This window comes from Scatophagus argus, chromosome 10 (genome assembly GCF_020382885.2).
Source record: "Scatophagus argus isolate fScaArg1 chromosome 10, fScaArg1.pri, whole genome shotgun sequence".
NCBI classification, from domain to species: Eukaryota; Metazoa; Chordata; class Actinopteri; family Scatophagidae; genus Scatophagus; species Scatophagus argus.
The window spans coordinates 6,755,355-6,768,544 of NC_058502.1; the positions used below are offsets into that span (position 1 = coordinate 6,755,355).

Sequence of the window (13,190 nt, forward strand, 5' to 3'; positions counted from 1 at the left end):
CTATGGACATCCCACTTCATGCATATATAATAGTGTCAGTCTTACTGATGCATTACAACAGTGGAGGAAAGACAGCAGTGGATTCGTTCAGGTGGTTCTGTTGGCGTTTTCACCTGGTGCGGCAGTGTAAGTAAAATATTTAAAACTTAATGCACAACTTTATTCTTAATAGACTATTTAGTTGCAGGCTCCAGGTGAGGAGAGCAACTAGTTTAAAATAAAAAGGTTAACATTATTGTAACTTCCTATGTTGCTTTTTTCCTGTGCATATTGTTTTGTTTGTTTGCCTTGCATCATTTCATAATATGAATTTAAAAAGATGCTTTTGAAAGTCTTCAGTTGCTAAATTTTCACACTTACTGCATGTTTTTTAACACAGTGTTTCACAACTGGAACTCATTTGAAAAAATACCTACAGTATAAAATATGTTTAAACAATTTTATGTTCCCACATAGTGAGGCTACCTGCCCTCACCTTTGTTACCCTGTGCCAACATCCTGCCTCTCTCTTCCTACAACCAGAAGCCATTCTGCATTTTGTCTTTTGGCTTCAGTTTTAATCAATGACACTTGTTTTATGTAAAATCTCTTACCACGACTCCCTTCTTTTAACATTCCCTGAGCTTGTTGAATTTATTCAACAAGTCGCTATACGTACCAGGTCTTGTTTGGCAAGTTTTATGACATACGTGCACACCCACTAAGTCATCTGACTGGCAACAGCAAGATAGTACAAGTGATAAACGCTTTCACAAATTAACTTTAATTCATTTGTTTCAGTTTAGCATCCATGGACTCTCTGGACTTAGTGAGCCCTGACCTGTTCAGACACAAAGGGAGGAACTTTGTGGTCAACGACAAAGGGAGACCTGAAGACCTTGATGCTCTTCTACATGCTGACATTCGTCCAACTGATATTTTCCTCGTCACTTACCCCAAGTCAGGTCAGTTGCTTACAAGAATTCTCGCTAAGATCAACACTTGCCATACAGCTGATTACAAGCGTAAATATAAAGAATGAATGAATGAAATGACTGTGTTGCTCACTAACCAGACTAACCAGTTGCTCTCCTGGGATCTGCTTAATATAACAGGCATGCTGTTTGTTTTCTGTCTGCAAAAAGGATCAGAGCATGCAGGTCAACTCGCTAGTGACTACACTGCCTACACTACATTTCTTCCTTCCATTAAAACTCAGATAAAGCAAGATAAGAATACAATAACTTATCTCACCAAACCAGTTAAGTCAAAAAAGAAAACAACAAAAACCCAAATGAAAACATAATCGTGGTGTAACAATGTAAGACATTTTGTTTTAATCTGCTCCTTTTCAGTCTGTGCTTTCTCTTTCTCTCCCTCCACTCTACCGCTGACTTCCTGTCGTTTGAGATATTTGAAACGTTTTTCTTCTTCCTGATAACACATATTTTTGAAAATATTTGTACAAAATAAATATTCGTAAAGTCATTTGTGCTAAATACTGTATATGGGTACAGCTCCACCAATACAATGTCATGATGCTACAGTGAAATGTCATCACTTCATTATTTTATCCCATTAGATATTTGCATTAAATTTTGTCCAAAGTCTTACCAATCTCACCAACTTTCTGGTCATTTTGAATGATAATAACATAAACAGGCTTGGGTAAGTACAACCCTTTTGGGATTGTCTCTCTGGTCCTGATAAACTTTTGTATTTGAAACTCAACAGGCACAGTGTGGATGCAGCAGATTCTGGCGCAGATCATGGAAGCTGTACATCCTGAGTGGGCACAAAACGGCACCAACAGGGTACAAGTTCCTTGTTTGGAGATCAGAATTGCAGACGACCCTTTCCGAGAAAGACCAGATCCTCGGATCTTTCGCTCACATCTTCCCCCCGACATGTTGCCCCTTGGAGTGAAAGAAAAGCAAATCAAGGTGAGCATTTGCAGTATTCAAGCATTGATTCAATCATCCGTCTTTGGCTGAATTTATAAAAAAGACCATGTCTTCTGAGGTGTGAAATCAACATTGAAAGTGCTTGTAATTATGCTGAAGATCATATTCACATGCAACATATGTATATCTCTTTTACCTTCAGGTTGTGTATGTTTGGAGGAACCCCAAAGATGTCCTGGTGTCATTATATTACTTCGCTCACAGTTGGGTCTTCCTGGAAACACCTCAGAGCTTTGAAGATTTTTTTCAGCGGTTCCTGGATGGTAACAGTAGGTTACCTTTCTTATTTTCTGTCAGATGTCCATATTATTGCTCAGCAGATCCTAGAAACTGTGTAGTAATAAAATAGGTACCCATTAGTTAACTTTTGTATAAGTTTTTTATGGCATCCTGAACTGTTTCCTTATTAGTTATTCAATAACTAGTTCCCCGTTGTCATATAAAAAATCCATCCATCCATGTTATTTCAATACGTGATTGAAATCTCACTTCACTTTTGTAAGGTTGATTTCATTTTCATGAAACAAACAGTAACCACATACCACACCAGCACCTCACTCACCCTTTGCTGTTATTTTTAGCACTGACGTACATATTTGTCTTCATCAGCTTACATGGGATCATGGTTTGATCATGTGAAGGAATATTATGCAGCACGAGACCAACTGAACATCCATTTTGTGCAGTATGAGAACATGCTGAAGGTCTGAAAACTTTATTGTACATGTCATAGAATATTTGTAGATTTTGGATTCAGGGGATTCTGTTTTATACACAGTGTTAGAGCTGCAGCAAATGACGTCATATTAAACTATTAACAAAACATCTGTGGTTGACAGGACCTCAGAGGAGAAGTTGTGAAGATTTGTGCTTTCCTGGGAAAAGACTTGACAGATGAGGCCATCGATCATGTTGTGGAGATGTCCACATTCAAAAACATGAAGACCAACCCCAAAGCAAACTACAAGGACTTAGTTGAAGGCATTCAATATAAGACAAACACCATGCGCAAAGGTTTGTTTCCACATGAATGTCTCCTGTAAACACATTTCTAACCTTAGATTTCCAATGGTGAGGAAAGCAACCAGAAGCAGACCAGAAGAGACTTTTAAATCTCTAACCTTTTCTGTGTCTGAACAGGTGTGGCAGGTGACTGGAAGAATTTGTTCACCGTGGCCCAAAATGAACGTTTTGACAAAGTGTTCAAGGAGAAGATGAGTGACTTTCCTCTCACCTGCACCTGGGAGATGACACAGTAGCTCCTCAACTCAGCCCTTAAGCCTCCCTCTACATGAGCTCACAGTCAGTTAGAAAGTTTCATTCTCAGTTTAGGTTGACTACGTGGTGTGTTCAAGAACATTTGTGTTCAATAAATTTGTTTTATCAGCTTGTTTTAACAGAAACAGTCTCTCTGCTCACAAGGCATACAGTCAATCAAATCTTGTAGGTAATTTCAGTTCTTGTTATTTCAGGAATAATTTCCTTTAGTCAAACAAAGGCAATAATGAAATTGTTTCTCGAGACATTGAGAGGATATACAGACAGATCAAAATTCCTTGTTTCATAGGTAGATGTTCTTATAATTCTTTTAAAATGATGTATTTCAGGATTATACATGTTATGTATGCAGTTTTTAACTTTGTTAAGATCCCCATTTTTCTCTTTGTCTCATTTTTACATCTTAGTTTCCGTTAATTTTCCGTCCTTATTTTAATGTCCACTCCATATATTTTCTGTGTGAAGTAGAAGTTCATGGTCATATTTTAAATTGAGGTTCAGTTTTAGACAGGTTTAAGAGTCTACACACCAACAAGTCCTTTTTCATTGCGATGCTTTTCTTGTGCGAAGACTTAAATTAAAAAAAGGAAATAAAATGCTTGTGATGGGACACTGTGTAAAACATAAATAAAACAGAATGTGACCATTCAATAAAATCTGATCAAAATGTATGCGTGTTCTGAAACTGATACCAGCAACGTCATTCAAACCAGTTGGACCAGGGGCAACAAAAGACTGGGGAAACACACACCTGTTTGGAACCTTACACTGGTAAACAGATGATTGTATCATGATTTGGTATGAAAGGCTCCTTGAAAGGCCCAGTCATTCATAGGTCAGGATGAGGAGAGGTTCAATAATTTGTGAAATATTTGACTGTATAATCAATATTACTACATGGGCTTGGGAACACTTTGTGAAGCCGTTAACAGTAAATATAATTGGTTTACCCTTTTGGAAGTGAGGCTGTACATGCTAATCGTCATTCTCAGTCTCCTTGATGTTGTCCCAACATACACGCTCAGAGCAACTGAGCTGAGCGTCTGTCCTGAGGTGTTTTCTCCTCTTCTATGGACATCGCACTTCATGCTCATATAATAGTGTCAGTCTTACTGATGCATTACAACAGTGGAGGAAAGACAGCAGTGGATTTGTTCAGGTGGTTCTGTTGGCGTTTTCACCTGGTGTGGCAGTGTAAGTAAAATATTTAAAACTTAATGCACAACTTTATTCTTAATAGACTGTTTAGTTGCAGGCTCCAGGTGAGGAGAGCAACTAGTTTAAAATAATACCATCAACATTATTGTAACTTCCAGTATTATTTGGAAATTGAACAATTTTCTATGCAAGCAGTCCTTTTTCCAATGCATTTCCAAACCTTTTTGTTCATGTGTATCATTTCATAATACAAAATTAAAAAGATAAATTTACACACTCAACCCTAACTGGTCCATGCATTGTTGATATTGTAAAGCGACTCTCAGTAAAGGTTTTCTGTGATTGCAATTTTTGTGTCCTTTACTGTGCATTACAGTTGCAGTGTGAAAGGACATAAAAGCTACAGATGCTTCTCAGCTTTGGAAGGACACTCCCGATTTTTTCACAATTACTCTTTTCTCAAAATGAAAACAGAAATGTACACTGTAGTTTTTTAAAATCTATGTGGTTAACCTCACCTGCACCTCTCCGGTATAGGAAGGTATTATAAGAGAATTGTGAAATAAATCACGGCACATATATCAATAGTTACGTAGAAACATCAACCCCCAAACTTCAAATCTTCTCTGCTCGGTAATTTGTCGTCAAAACAGAAGAAGTGCCTTGTAGTTAAAAACATACTTACAGTATAAACACACCATTTAAACTGTGTGACTGACAGCAGCAAAATAGTACAAGTGATAAACGTAACAACATTTTCACAAAGGAACTCTCATTTATTTGTTTCAGTTTAGCATCTATGGACTCTGTGGAGGCAGTGATCAACCCCAAATGGCGACCCAAGGACCTTGATGCTATTCCACATGTTGAGATCCGTCCTAGTGATATCTTCCTCATCACTTACCCCAAGTCAGGTCACTTGTTTATGATACATTTAGCTAAGATCAACATTTATCAAGCAAATCGGTGCAGCATAGTTTGACTTGCCATTTGCCAAAAGTGCTTGAGCAACACTGAAGTAATCAGAGGGAATGGGGATCAATAAGTGGTAAGAGCACGCCTGGTGATGAAACTAGTGTAAACAGGGTTGTGAGACAATGTGAGGCTGTGACTGGGTATGCAATGACGGGAGAGTTAAGCCCTCTTGTGCACCCGTATATGGGTATTTTTGAAAACCATTGGTTACGTTACCCTAGATTCTATGAGTATAGGCTTTGCCCTTTAAGAGCTGTTCTTTGTTTGTGCCACTAGGTCTAATTATGACAGTCCTGCAATGAATCCTTCTGTCGTGGGGGTTACACTGTTCATTCTGAAGTTGTTTTATAGAGTTTTTGATTCAACTTTACTGTCAGTTTGAACGATTTAGGCTGTTGTCCACTCCTTTAAACAGAAACAGGCTCAGGCAAGTGTTACCTGGGAGCATTTGGGAGTGTCGGTATCATCCTACGTCTCTTTTGTATTTGAAACTCAACAGGCACAGTGTGGATGCAGCAGATTCTGGTGCAGATCATGGAGGCTGCACAACCTGATTGGGTAGAAGATGGCACCAATAGGATCCGAGTTCCTTGGCTGGAGGGGAGACTTTTAGAAGACCCTTTCCGAGAAAGACCAGATCCTCGGATCTTTTTGTCACATCTTCCCATTGGCATGTTGCCCCTTGGCGTGAAAGAAAAAAAAATCAAGGTAACCGTTTGTGCTATTCAATCACTGATTCAATCATCCATCTTTGGTTGAATTTATAAAAAAGTCCATGTCTCCTGAGGTGTGAAAACAACATTGAAATCACTCTTAATCATGCTGAAGGCCATATGCACATACAGCACATATATCTCTTTTTCCTTCAGGTTGTGTATGTTTGGAGGAACCCCAAAGATGTCCTGGTGTCATATTACCACTTTGCTCACAGTTGGATGTTTATTGAAGCGCCTCAGAGCTTTGAGGATCTCCTTCACCAGTTCCTAAATGGTCACAGTAGGTTCAGCATCTATGGCCCTGTGCCATTAATGGAACAAATTCACCCACTCCAGATGTACCTCACTTGTGTTTTTGTATGGCTATCATATTACAGTGTTTTTTTCTGTGCCTGTTAATCAGTGTTAATCAAACAGAGTACCCCAACATTATAGAAGATCGGGATGTTGTTCACAAGTCTGTTGTTAATCAGGTTTTTTTTAAAAAAGAAAATCACATCAAATTTATTTCTTAAATAATGCAGATGTCATCATTTCATCCTCCCTGAAATGTTTAGGTTTTTGCTCAGTTTTATGGTCATTTATGGTTTTACCCTACAGTAATAATCACTACAATATTAAGTCTTTGTAATTTTCTCTCCAATATTCCATCTTATTGCTCAGTGGAACATACAAACCATGTAATAACAGAATAGATACCAATTAGTTAACCACTGTATAAGGTCTTAATAACACCCTGCTTTGCTCCCTTGTTCCATAACTTTACATCTTGTTCCCCAGTATCATGTTAAAAATATGAGTGAAATCTCACTTCACTTTGTAAGGTTGATTTCATTTTCATGAAACAAACAGTAACCACATACAACACCAGCACCTCACTCACCCTTTGCTGTTATTTTCAGCACTGATGTACTTATTTGCCTTCAACAGCTTACGTTGGATCATGGTTTGATCACGTGAGGGAATATTACGCAGCACGAGACCAACTGAACATCCATTTTGTGCAGTATGAGAACATGCTGAAGGTCTGAAAACTTTATTGTACATGTCATAGAATATTTGTAGATTTTGGATTCAGGGGATTCTGTTTTATACACAGTGTTAGAGCTGCAGCAAATGATGTCATATTAAACTATTAACAAACATCTGTGGTTGACAGGACCTCAGAGGAGAAGTTGTGAAGATTTGTGCTTTCCTGGGAAAAGACTTGACAGATGAAGCCATCGATCATGTTGTGGAGATGTCCACATTCAAAAACATGAAGACCAACCCCAAAGCAAACTACAAGGACTTAGTTGAAGGCATTCAATATAAGACAGACACCATGCGAAAAGGTTTGTTTCCACATGAATGTCTCCTCCTGTAAACACATTTCTAACCTTAGATTTCCAATGGTGAGGAAAGAAACCTGAAGCAGACCAGAAGAGACTTTTAAATCTCTAACCTTTTCTGTGTCTGAACAGGTGTGGCAGGTGACTGGAAGAATTTGTTCACCGTGGCCCAGAATGAACGTTTTGACAAAGTGTTCAAGGAGAAGATGAGTGACTTTCCTCTCACCTGCACCTGGGAGATGACACAGTAGCTCCTCAACTCAGCCCTTAAGCCTCCCTCTACATGAGCTCACAGTCAGTTAGAAAGTTTCATTCTCAGTTTAGGTTGACTACGTGGTGTGTTCAAGAACATTTGTGTTCAATAAATTTGTTTTATCAGCTTGTTTTAACAGAAACAGTCTCTCTGCTCTCAAGGCATACAGTCAATCAAATCTTGTAGGTAATTTCAGTTCTTGTTATTTCATTTACATTGACAGGATATACAGACAGATCGAAATTCCTTGTTTCATAGGTAGATGTTCTTATAATTCTTTTAAAATGATGTATTTCAATGGATTATACATGTTATGTATGCGGTTTTTAACTTTGTTAAGATCCTCATTTTTCCCTTTGTCTCAGTTTTACTATTTTTTCCATCTTAGTTTCCGTTAATTTTTTGTTCTTATTTTAATGTCCACTCCATATATTTTCTGTGTGAAGTAGAAGTTCATGGTCATATTATAAATTGAGGTTCAGTTTTAGACAGGTTTAAGAGTCTACACACCAACAAGTCCTTTTTCATTGCAATGCTTTTCTTGTGCGAAGACTTAAATTAAAAAAAAGAAATAAAATGCTTGTGATGGGACACTGTGTAAAACATAAATAAAACAGAATGTGACCATTCAATAAAATCTGATCAAAATTTATGCTTGTTCTGAAACTGATGCCAGCAACGTCATTCAAACCAGTTGGACCAGGGGCAACAAAAGACTGGGGAAACACACACCTGTTTGGAACCTTACACTGGTAAACAGATGATTGTATCATGATTTGGTATGAAAGGCTCCTCGAAAGGCCCAGTCATTCATAGGTCAGGATGAGGAGAGGTTCAATAATTTGTGAAATACTTGACTGTATAATCAGTATTACTACATGGACTTGTGAACACTTTGTGAAGCCGTTAACAGTAAACATAATTGGTTTACCCTTTTGGAAGTGGGGCTGTAAATGCTAATTATCATTCTCAGTCTCCTTGATGTTGTCTTAACATACACGCCCAGAGCAACTGAGCTGAGCGTCTGTCCTGACTTGTTTTCTCCTCTTCTATGGACATCCCACTTCATGCATATATAATAGTGTCAGTCTTACTGATGCATTACAACAGTGGAGGAAAGACAGCAGTGGATTCGTTCAGGTGGTTCTGTTGGCGTTTTCACCTGGTGCGGCAGTGTAAGTAAAATATTTAAAACTTAATGCACAACTTTATTCTTAATAGACTGTTTAGTTGCAGGCTCCAGGTGAGGAGAGCAACTAGTTTAAAATAAAAAGGTTAACATTATTGTAACTTCCTATGTTGCTTTATTCCTGTGCATATTGTTTTGTTTGTTCGCCTTGCATCATTTCATAATATGAATTTAAAAAGATGCTTTTGAAAGCCTTCAGTTGCTAAATTTTCACACTTACTGCATGTTTTTTAACACAGTGTTTCACAACTGGAACTCATTTGAAAAAATACCTACAGTATAAAATATGTTTAAACAATTTTATGTTCCCACATAGTGAGGCTACCTGCCCTCACCTTTGTTACCCTGTGCCAACATCCTGCCTCTCTCTTCCTACAACCAGAAGCCATTCTGCATTTTGTCTTTTGGCTTCAGTTTTAATCAATGACACTTGTTTTATGTTAAAGCTCTTACCACGACTCCCTTCTTTTAACATTCCCTGAGCTTGTTGAATTTATTCAACAAGTCGCTATACGTACCAGGTCTTGTTTGGCAAGTTTTATGACATACGTGCACACCCACTAAGTCATCTGACTGGCAACAGCAAGATAGTACAAGTGATAAACGCTTTCACAAATTAACTTTAATTCATTTGTTTCAGTTTAGCATCCATGGACTCTCTGGACTTAGTGAGCCCTGACCTGTTCAGACACAAAGGGAGGAACTTTGTGGTCAACGACAAAGGGAGACCTGAAGACCTTGATGCTCTTCTACATGCTGACATTCGTCCAACTGATATTTTCCTCGTCACTTACCCCAAGTCAGGTCAGTTGCTTACAAGAATTCTCGCTAAGATCAACACTTGCCATACAGCTGATTACAAGCGTAAATATAAAGAATGAATGAATGAAATGACTGTGTTGCTCACTAACCAGACTAACCAGTTGCTCTCCTGGGATCTGCTTAATATAACAGACATGCTGTTTGTTTTCTGTCTGCAAAAAGGATCAGAGCATGCAGGTCAACTCGCTAGTGACTACACTGCCTACACTACATTTCTTCCTTCCATTAAAACTCAGATAAAGCAAGATAAGAATACAATAACTTATCTCACCAAACCAGTTAAGTCAAAAAAGAAAACAACAAAAACCCAAATGAAAACATAATCGTGGTGTAACAATGTAAGACATTTCGCTTGTTTTAATCTGCTCCTTTTCAGTCTGTGCTTTCTCTTTCTCTCCCTCCACTCTACCACTGACTTCCTGTCGTTTGAGATATTTGAAACGTTTTTCTTCTTCCTGATAACACATATTTTTGAAAATATTTGTACAAAATAAATATTCGTAAAGTCATTTGTGCTAAATACTGTATATGGGTACAGCTCCACCAATACAATGTCATGATGCTACAGTGAAATGTCATCACTTCATTATTTTATCCCATTAGATATTTGCATTAAATTTTGTCCAAAGTCTTACCAATCTCACCAACTTTCTGGTCATTTTGAATGATAATAACATAAACAGGCTTGGGTAAGTACAACCCTTTTGGGATTGTCTCTCTGGTCCTGATAAACTTTTGTATTTGAAACTCAACAGGCACAGTGTGGATGCAGCAGATTCTGGCGCAGATCATGGAAGCTGTACATCCTGAGTGGGCACAAAACGGCACCAACAGGGTACAAGTTCCTTGTTTGGAGATCAGAATTGCAGACGACCCTTTCCGAGAAAGACCAGATCCTCGGATCTTTCGCTCACATCTTCCCCCCGACATGTTGCCCCTTGGAGTGAAAGAAAAGCAAATCAAGGTAAGCATTTGCAGTATTCAAGCATTGATTCAATCATCCGTCTTTGGCTGAATTTATAAAAAAGACCATGTCTTCTGAGGTGTGAAATCAACATTGAAAGTGCTTGTAATTATGCTGAAGATCATATTCACATGCAACATATGTATATCTCTTTTACCTTCAGGTTGTGTATGTTTGGAGGAACCCCAAAGATGTCCTGGTGTCATTATATTACTTCGCTCACAGTTGGGTCTTCCTGGAAACACCTCAGAGCTTTGAAGATTTTTTTCAGCGGTTCCTGGATGGTAACAGTAGGTTACCTTTCTTATTTTCTGTCAGATGTCCATATTATTGCTCAGCAGATCCTAGAAACTGTGTAGTAATAAAATAGGTACCCATTAGTTAACTTTTGTATAAGTTTTTTATGGCATCCTGAACTGTTTCCTTATTAGTTATTCAATAACTAGTTCCCCATTGTCATATAAAAAATCCATCCATCCATGTTATTTCAATACGTGATTGAAATCTCACTTCACTTTTGTAAGGTTGATTTCATTTTCATGAAACAAACAGTAACCACATACCACACCAGCACCTCACTCACCCTTTGCTGTTATTTTTAGCACTGACGTACATATTTGTCTTCATCAGCTTACATGGGATCATGGTTTGATCACGTGAGGGAATATTATGCAGCACGAGACCAACTGAACATCCATTTTGTGCAGTATGAGAACATGCTGAAGGTCTGAAAACTTTATTGTACACATCATAGAATATTTGTAGATTTTGGATTCAGGGGATTCTGTTTTATACACAGTGTTACAGCTGCAGCAAATGACGTCATATTAAACTATTAACAAACATCTGTGGTTGACAGGACCTCAGAGGAGAAGTTGTGAAGATTTGTGCTTTCCTGGGAAAAGACTTGACAGATGAGGCCATCGATCATGTTGTGGAGATGTCCACATTCAAAAACATGAAGACCAACCCCAAAGCAAACTACAAGGACTTAGTTGAAACCAGTCATTATAAGACAAACACCATGCGCAAAGGTTTGTTTCCACACGAATGTCTCCTCCTGTAAACACATTTCTAACCTTAGATTTCCAATGGTGAGGAAAGAAACCAGAAGCAGACGAGAAGAGACTTTTAAATCTCTAACCTTTTCTGTGTCTGAACAGGTGTGGCAGGTGACTGGAAGAATTTGTTCACCGTGGCCCAGAATGAACGTTTTGACAAAGTGTTCAAGGAGAAGATGAGTGACTTTCCTCTCACCTGCACCTGGGAGATGACACAGTAGCTCCCCTTAAATTCAGCTCAGATCTGAAGTGATCAGAGGATCCCTCAACATGAGCTCGCACTCACACTCAGGGATCCTTTCTACCCACTTAAGCCTCTCCGTGCAGGGACCAGTGGAAACTGGTGTCTATCGCGGTCAGAAATTCACATTTCGAAAACCGCGACTTCATGTCTTCATACTGTTTTCTCATTTAAACCACGCGGTACTGTGCCAGCTTTATTCTCTCTTATGTAAGCTCTGACATATTGAGTGGTGTACATTAATCTTTTGTCCTGATGATTCAACTAGGAAATTTTCCCATTACATGGCTAGAAGTGAAAGAAAATTTTGTTTGTGCTAATCAGAGCACTGAAACCTGGCATTACAAAAACAAACAAACAAACAAACAAAACCAAACATATCTGGAGACAGACCGACACTGATCCATTTTCAGTGGTTAGGGTTTTTAACCAAAAATTAACTGCAAAAACATAAGTAGATATATGGAAAAATACATGAAGCTGGTGAGGTTTGATCTTCTTTTCCTTCCGGTATTTTTATTAATGTAAAGAACTGAGTTGTTGTTTTAGAGTATTTAGAGAGAAGGGATGGAGATACAAAAAGAGTGGTGTGTGTGTGTGTGTGGTAAAGACAAAGATTTTTGTCAAACAATAAAAATGTGTGAATGTATATATTTATTTTTTTTGCATGAACTGACCCTTTCTAAAAAAAAAAAAAAAAGATCAATTAAGCATACCAGCAGTACAAAAGATCACTGTGATCATGTTTGCAGGACTATAGTCCAGTGTCTCTCCCACTATTTAAGATACCACCACACCATGCTTGTTGATGTTTCAACCAATCATTTTGCTCCCTTTTTTTTCCATTTTTTCTGTCTGTGAAGAGTTCAAGTTTGTTGTCACAGTCTTGAGTACAAAGACGTTCGATGAATATTACAATTACATAGGCACGGTCATTGTGTTGATTTTACACCTCTTGTCTAGCCAGGCCTTTGATGAGCCGTCAATAAATCCACCGGAAACAAGTGATGTTGTGACTCTTTTTTTCAAGTGGACGTTCAAGCATGAAGTTCAGCCCTGGGACAGCCTTGTGCCTCACTGGGCCAGTATTGTCAATTTCCTGTCTGTGTGAAGACATACAACCAACATAACTTATTTTTTTAACAGCAAGGCCCTTTGAGAGGGTCTGGCGCTGAACCATATTTAACCTTTCTGTGTCAGACCACCCGCCAGTGGCTGGGCCTCTGGCAGCCCATTCACCACCTCAGTGGCACCGACAA

At 38.4% G+C, this 13,190-nt stretch overlaps 3 protein-coding genes across 3 annotated transcripts; all 3 read left to right on the forward strand.

Moving 5' to 3' along the window:
• Positions 1 to 58: 58 nt before the first annotated feature.
• LOC124066462 (amine sulfotransferase-like) lies at positions 59 to 3,873 on the forward strand. Its single transcript, XM_046402847.1, has 7 exons — positions 59 to 126; positions 781 to 944; positions 1,714 to 1,922; positions 2,086 to 2,212; positions 2,553 to 2,647; positions 2,783 to 2,957; positions 3,084 to 3,873. Exons 2-7 carry the CDS (start codon positions 791 to 793, stop codon positions 3,200 to 3,202), a joined length of 879 nt encoding a protein of 292 aa, XP_046258803.1. The 5' UTR covers positions 59 to 126; positions 781 to 790; the 3' UTR covers positions 3,203 to 3,873.
• A 470-nt stretch (positions 3,874 to 4,343) lies between these two features.
• LOC124066268 (amine sulfotransferase-like) lies at positions 4,344 to 8,027 on the forward strand. The gene is made up of 7 exons (XM_046402537.1): positions 4,344 to 4,415; positions 5,169 to 5,293; positions 5,854 to 6,062; positions 6,224 to 6,464; positions 7,001 to 7,095; positions 7,230 to 7,404; positions 7,534 to 8,027. Exons 2-7 carry the CDS (start codon positions 5,179 to 5,181, stop codon positions 7,650 to 7,652), a joined length of 954 nt encoding a protein of 317 aa, XP_046258493.1. The 5' UTR covers positions 4,344 to 4,415; positions 5,169 to 5,178; the 3' UTR covers positions 7,653 to 8,027.
• Positions 8,028 to 8,761: 734 nt separating this feature from the next.
• LOC124066492 (amine sulfotransferase-like) lies at positions 8,762 to 12,935 on the forward strand. The gene is made up of 7 exons (XM_046402917.1): positions 8,762 to 8,829; positions 9,484 to 9,647; positions 10,421 to 10,629; positions 10,793 to 10,919; positions 11,260 to 11,354; positions 11,489 to 11,663; positions 11,793 to 12,935. The coding sequence occupies exons 2-7, from the start codon at positions 9,494 to 9,496 to the stop codon at positions 11,909 to 11,911; spliced, it is 879 nt and encodes a 292-aa protein (XP_046258873.1). The 5' UTR covers positions 8,762 to 8,829; positions 9,484 to 9,493; the 3' UTR covers positions 11,912 to 12,935.
• The last annotated feature ends 255 nt before the right edge of the window (positions 12,936 to 13,190 follow it).

Coding starts and splice junctions, on each gene's coding strand:
- LOC124066462 (XM_046402847.1), top strand. CDS start 791: ATGGACTCTCTGGACTTAGTGAGCCCTGACCTGTTCAGACACAAAGGG. Junction 1,923..2,085: donor TGAAAGAAAAGCAAATCAAG/GTGAGCATTTGC, acceptor TTTTACCTTCAG/GTTGTGTATGTTTGGAGGAA. Junction 2,958..3,083: donor GACAAACACCATGCGCAAAG/GTTTGTTTCCAC, acceptor GTGTCTGAACAG/GTGTGGCAGGTGACTGGAAG.
- LOC124066268 (XM_046402537.1), top strand. CDS start 5,179: ATGGACTCTGTGGAGGCAGTGATCAACCCCAAATGGCGACCCAAGGAC. Junction 6,465..7,000: donor CAGTGTTTTTTTCTGTGCCT/GTTAATCAGTGT, acceptor TGCCTTCAACAG/CTTACGTTGGATCATGGTTT. Junction 7,096..7,229: donor AGTATGAGAACATGCTGAAG/GTCTGAAAACTT, acceptor TGTGGTTGACAG/GACCTCAGAGGAGAAGTTGT.
- LOC124066492 (XM_046402917.1), top strand. CDS start 9,494: ATGGACTCTCTGGACTTAGTGAGCCCTGACCTGTTCAGACACAAAGGG. Junction 9,648..10,420: donor CGTCACTTACCCCAAGTCAG/GTCAGTTGCTTA, acceptor GAAACTCAACAG/GCACAGTGTGGATGCAGCAG. Junction 10,630..10,792: donor TGAAAGAAAAGCAAATCAAG/GTAAGCATTTGC, acceptor TTTTACCTTCAG/GTTGTGTATGTTTGGAGGAA.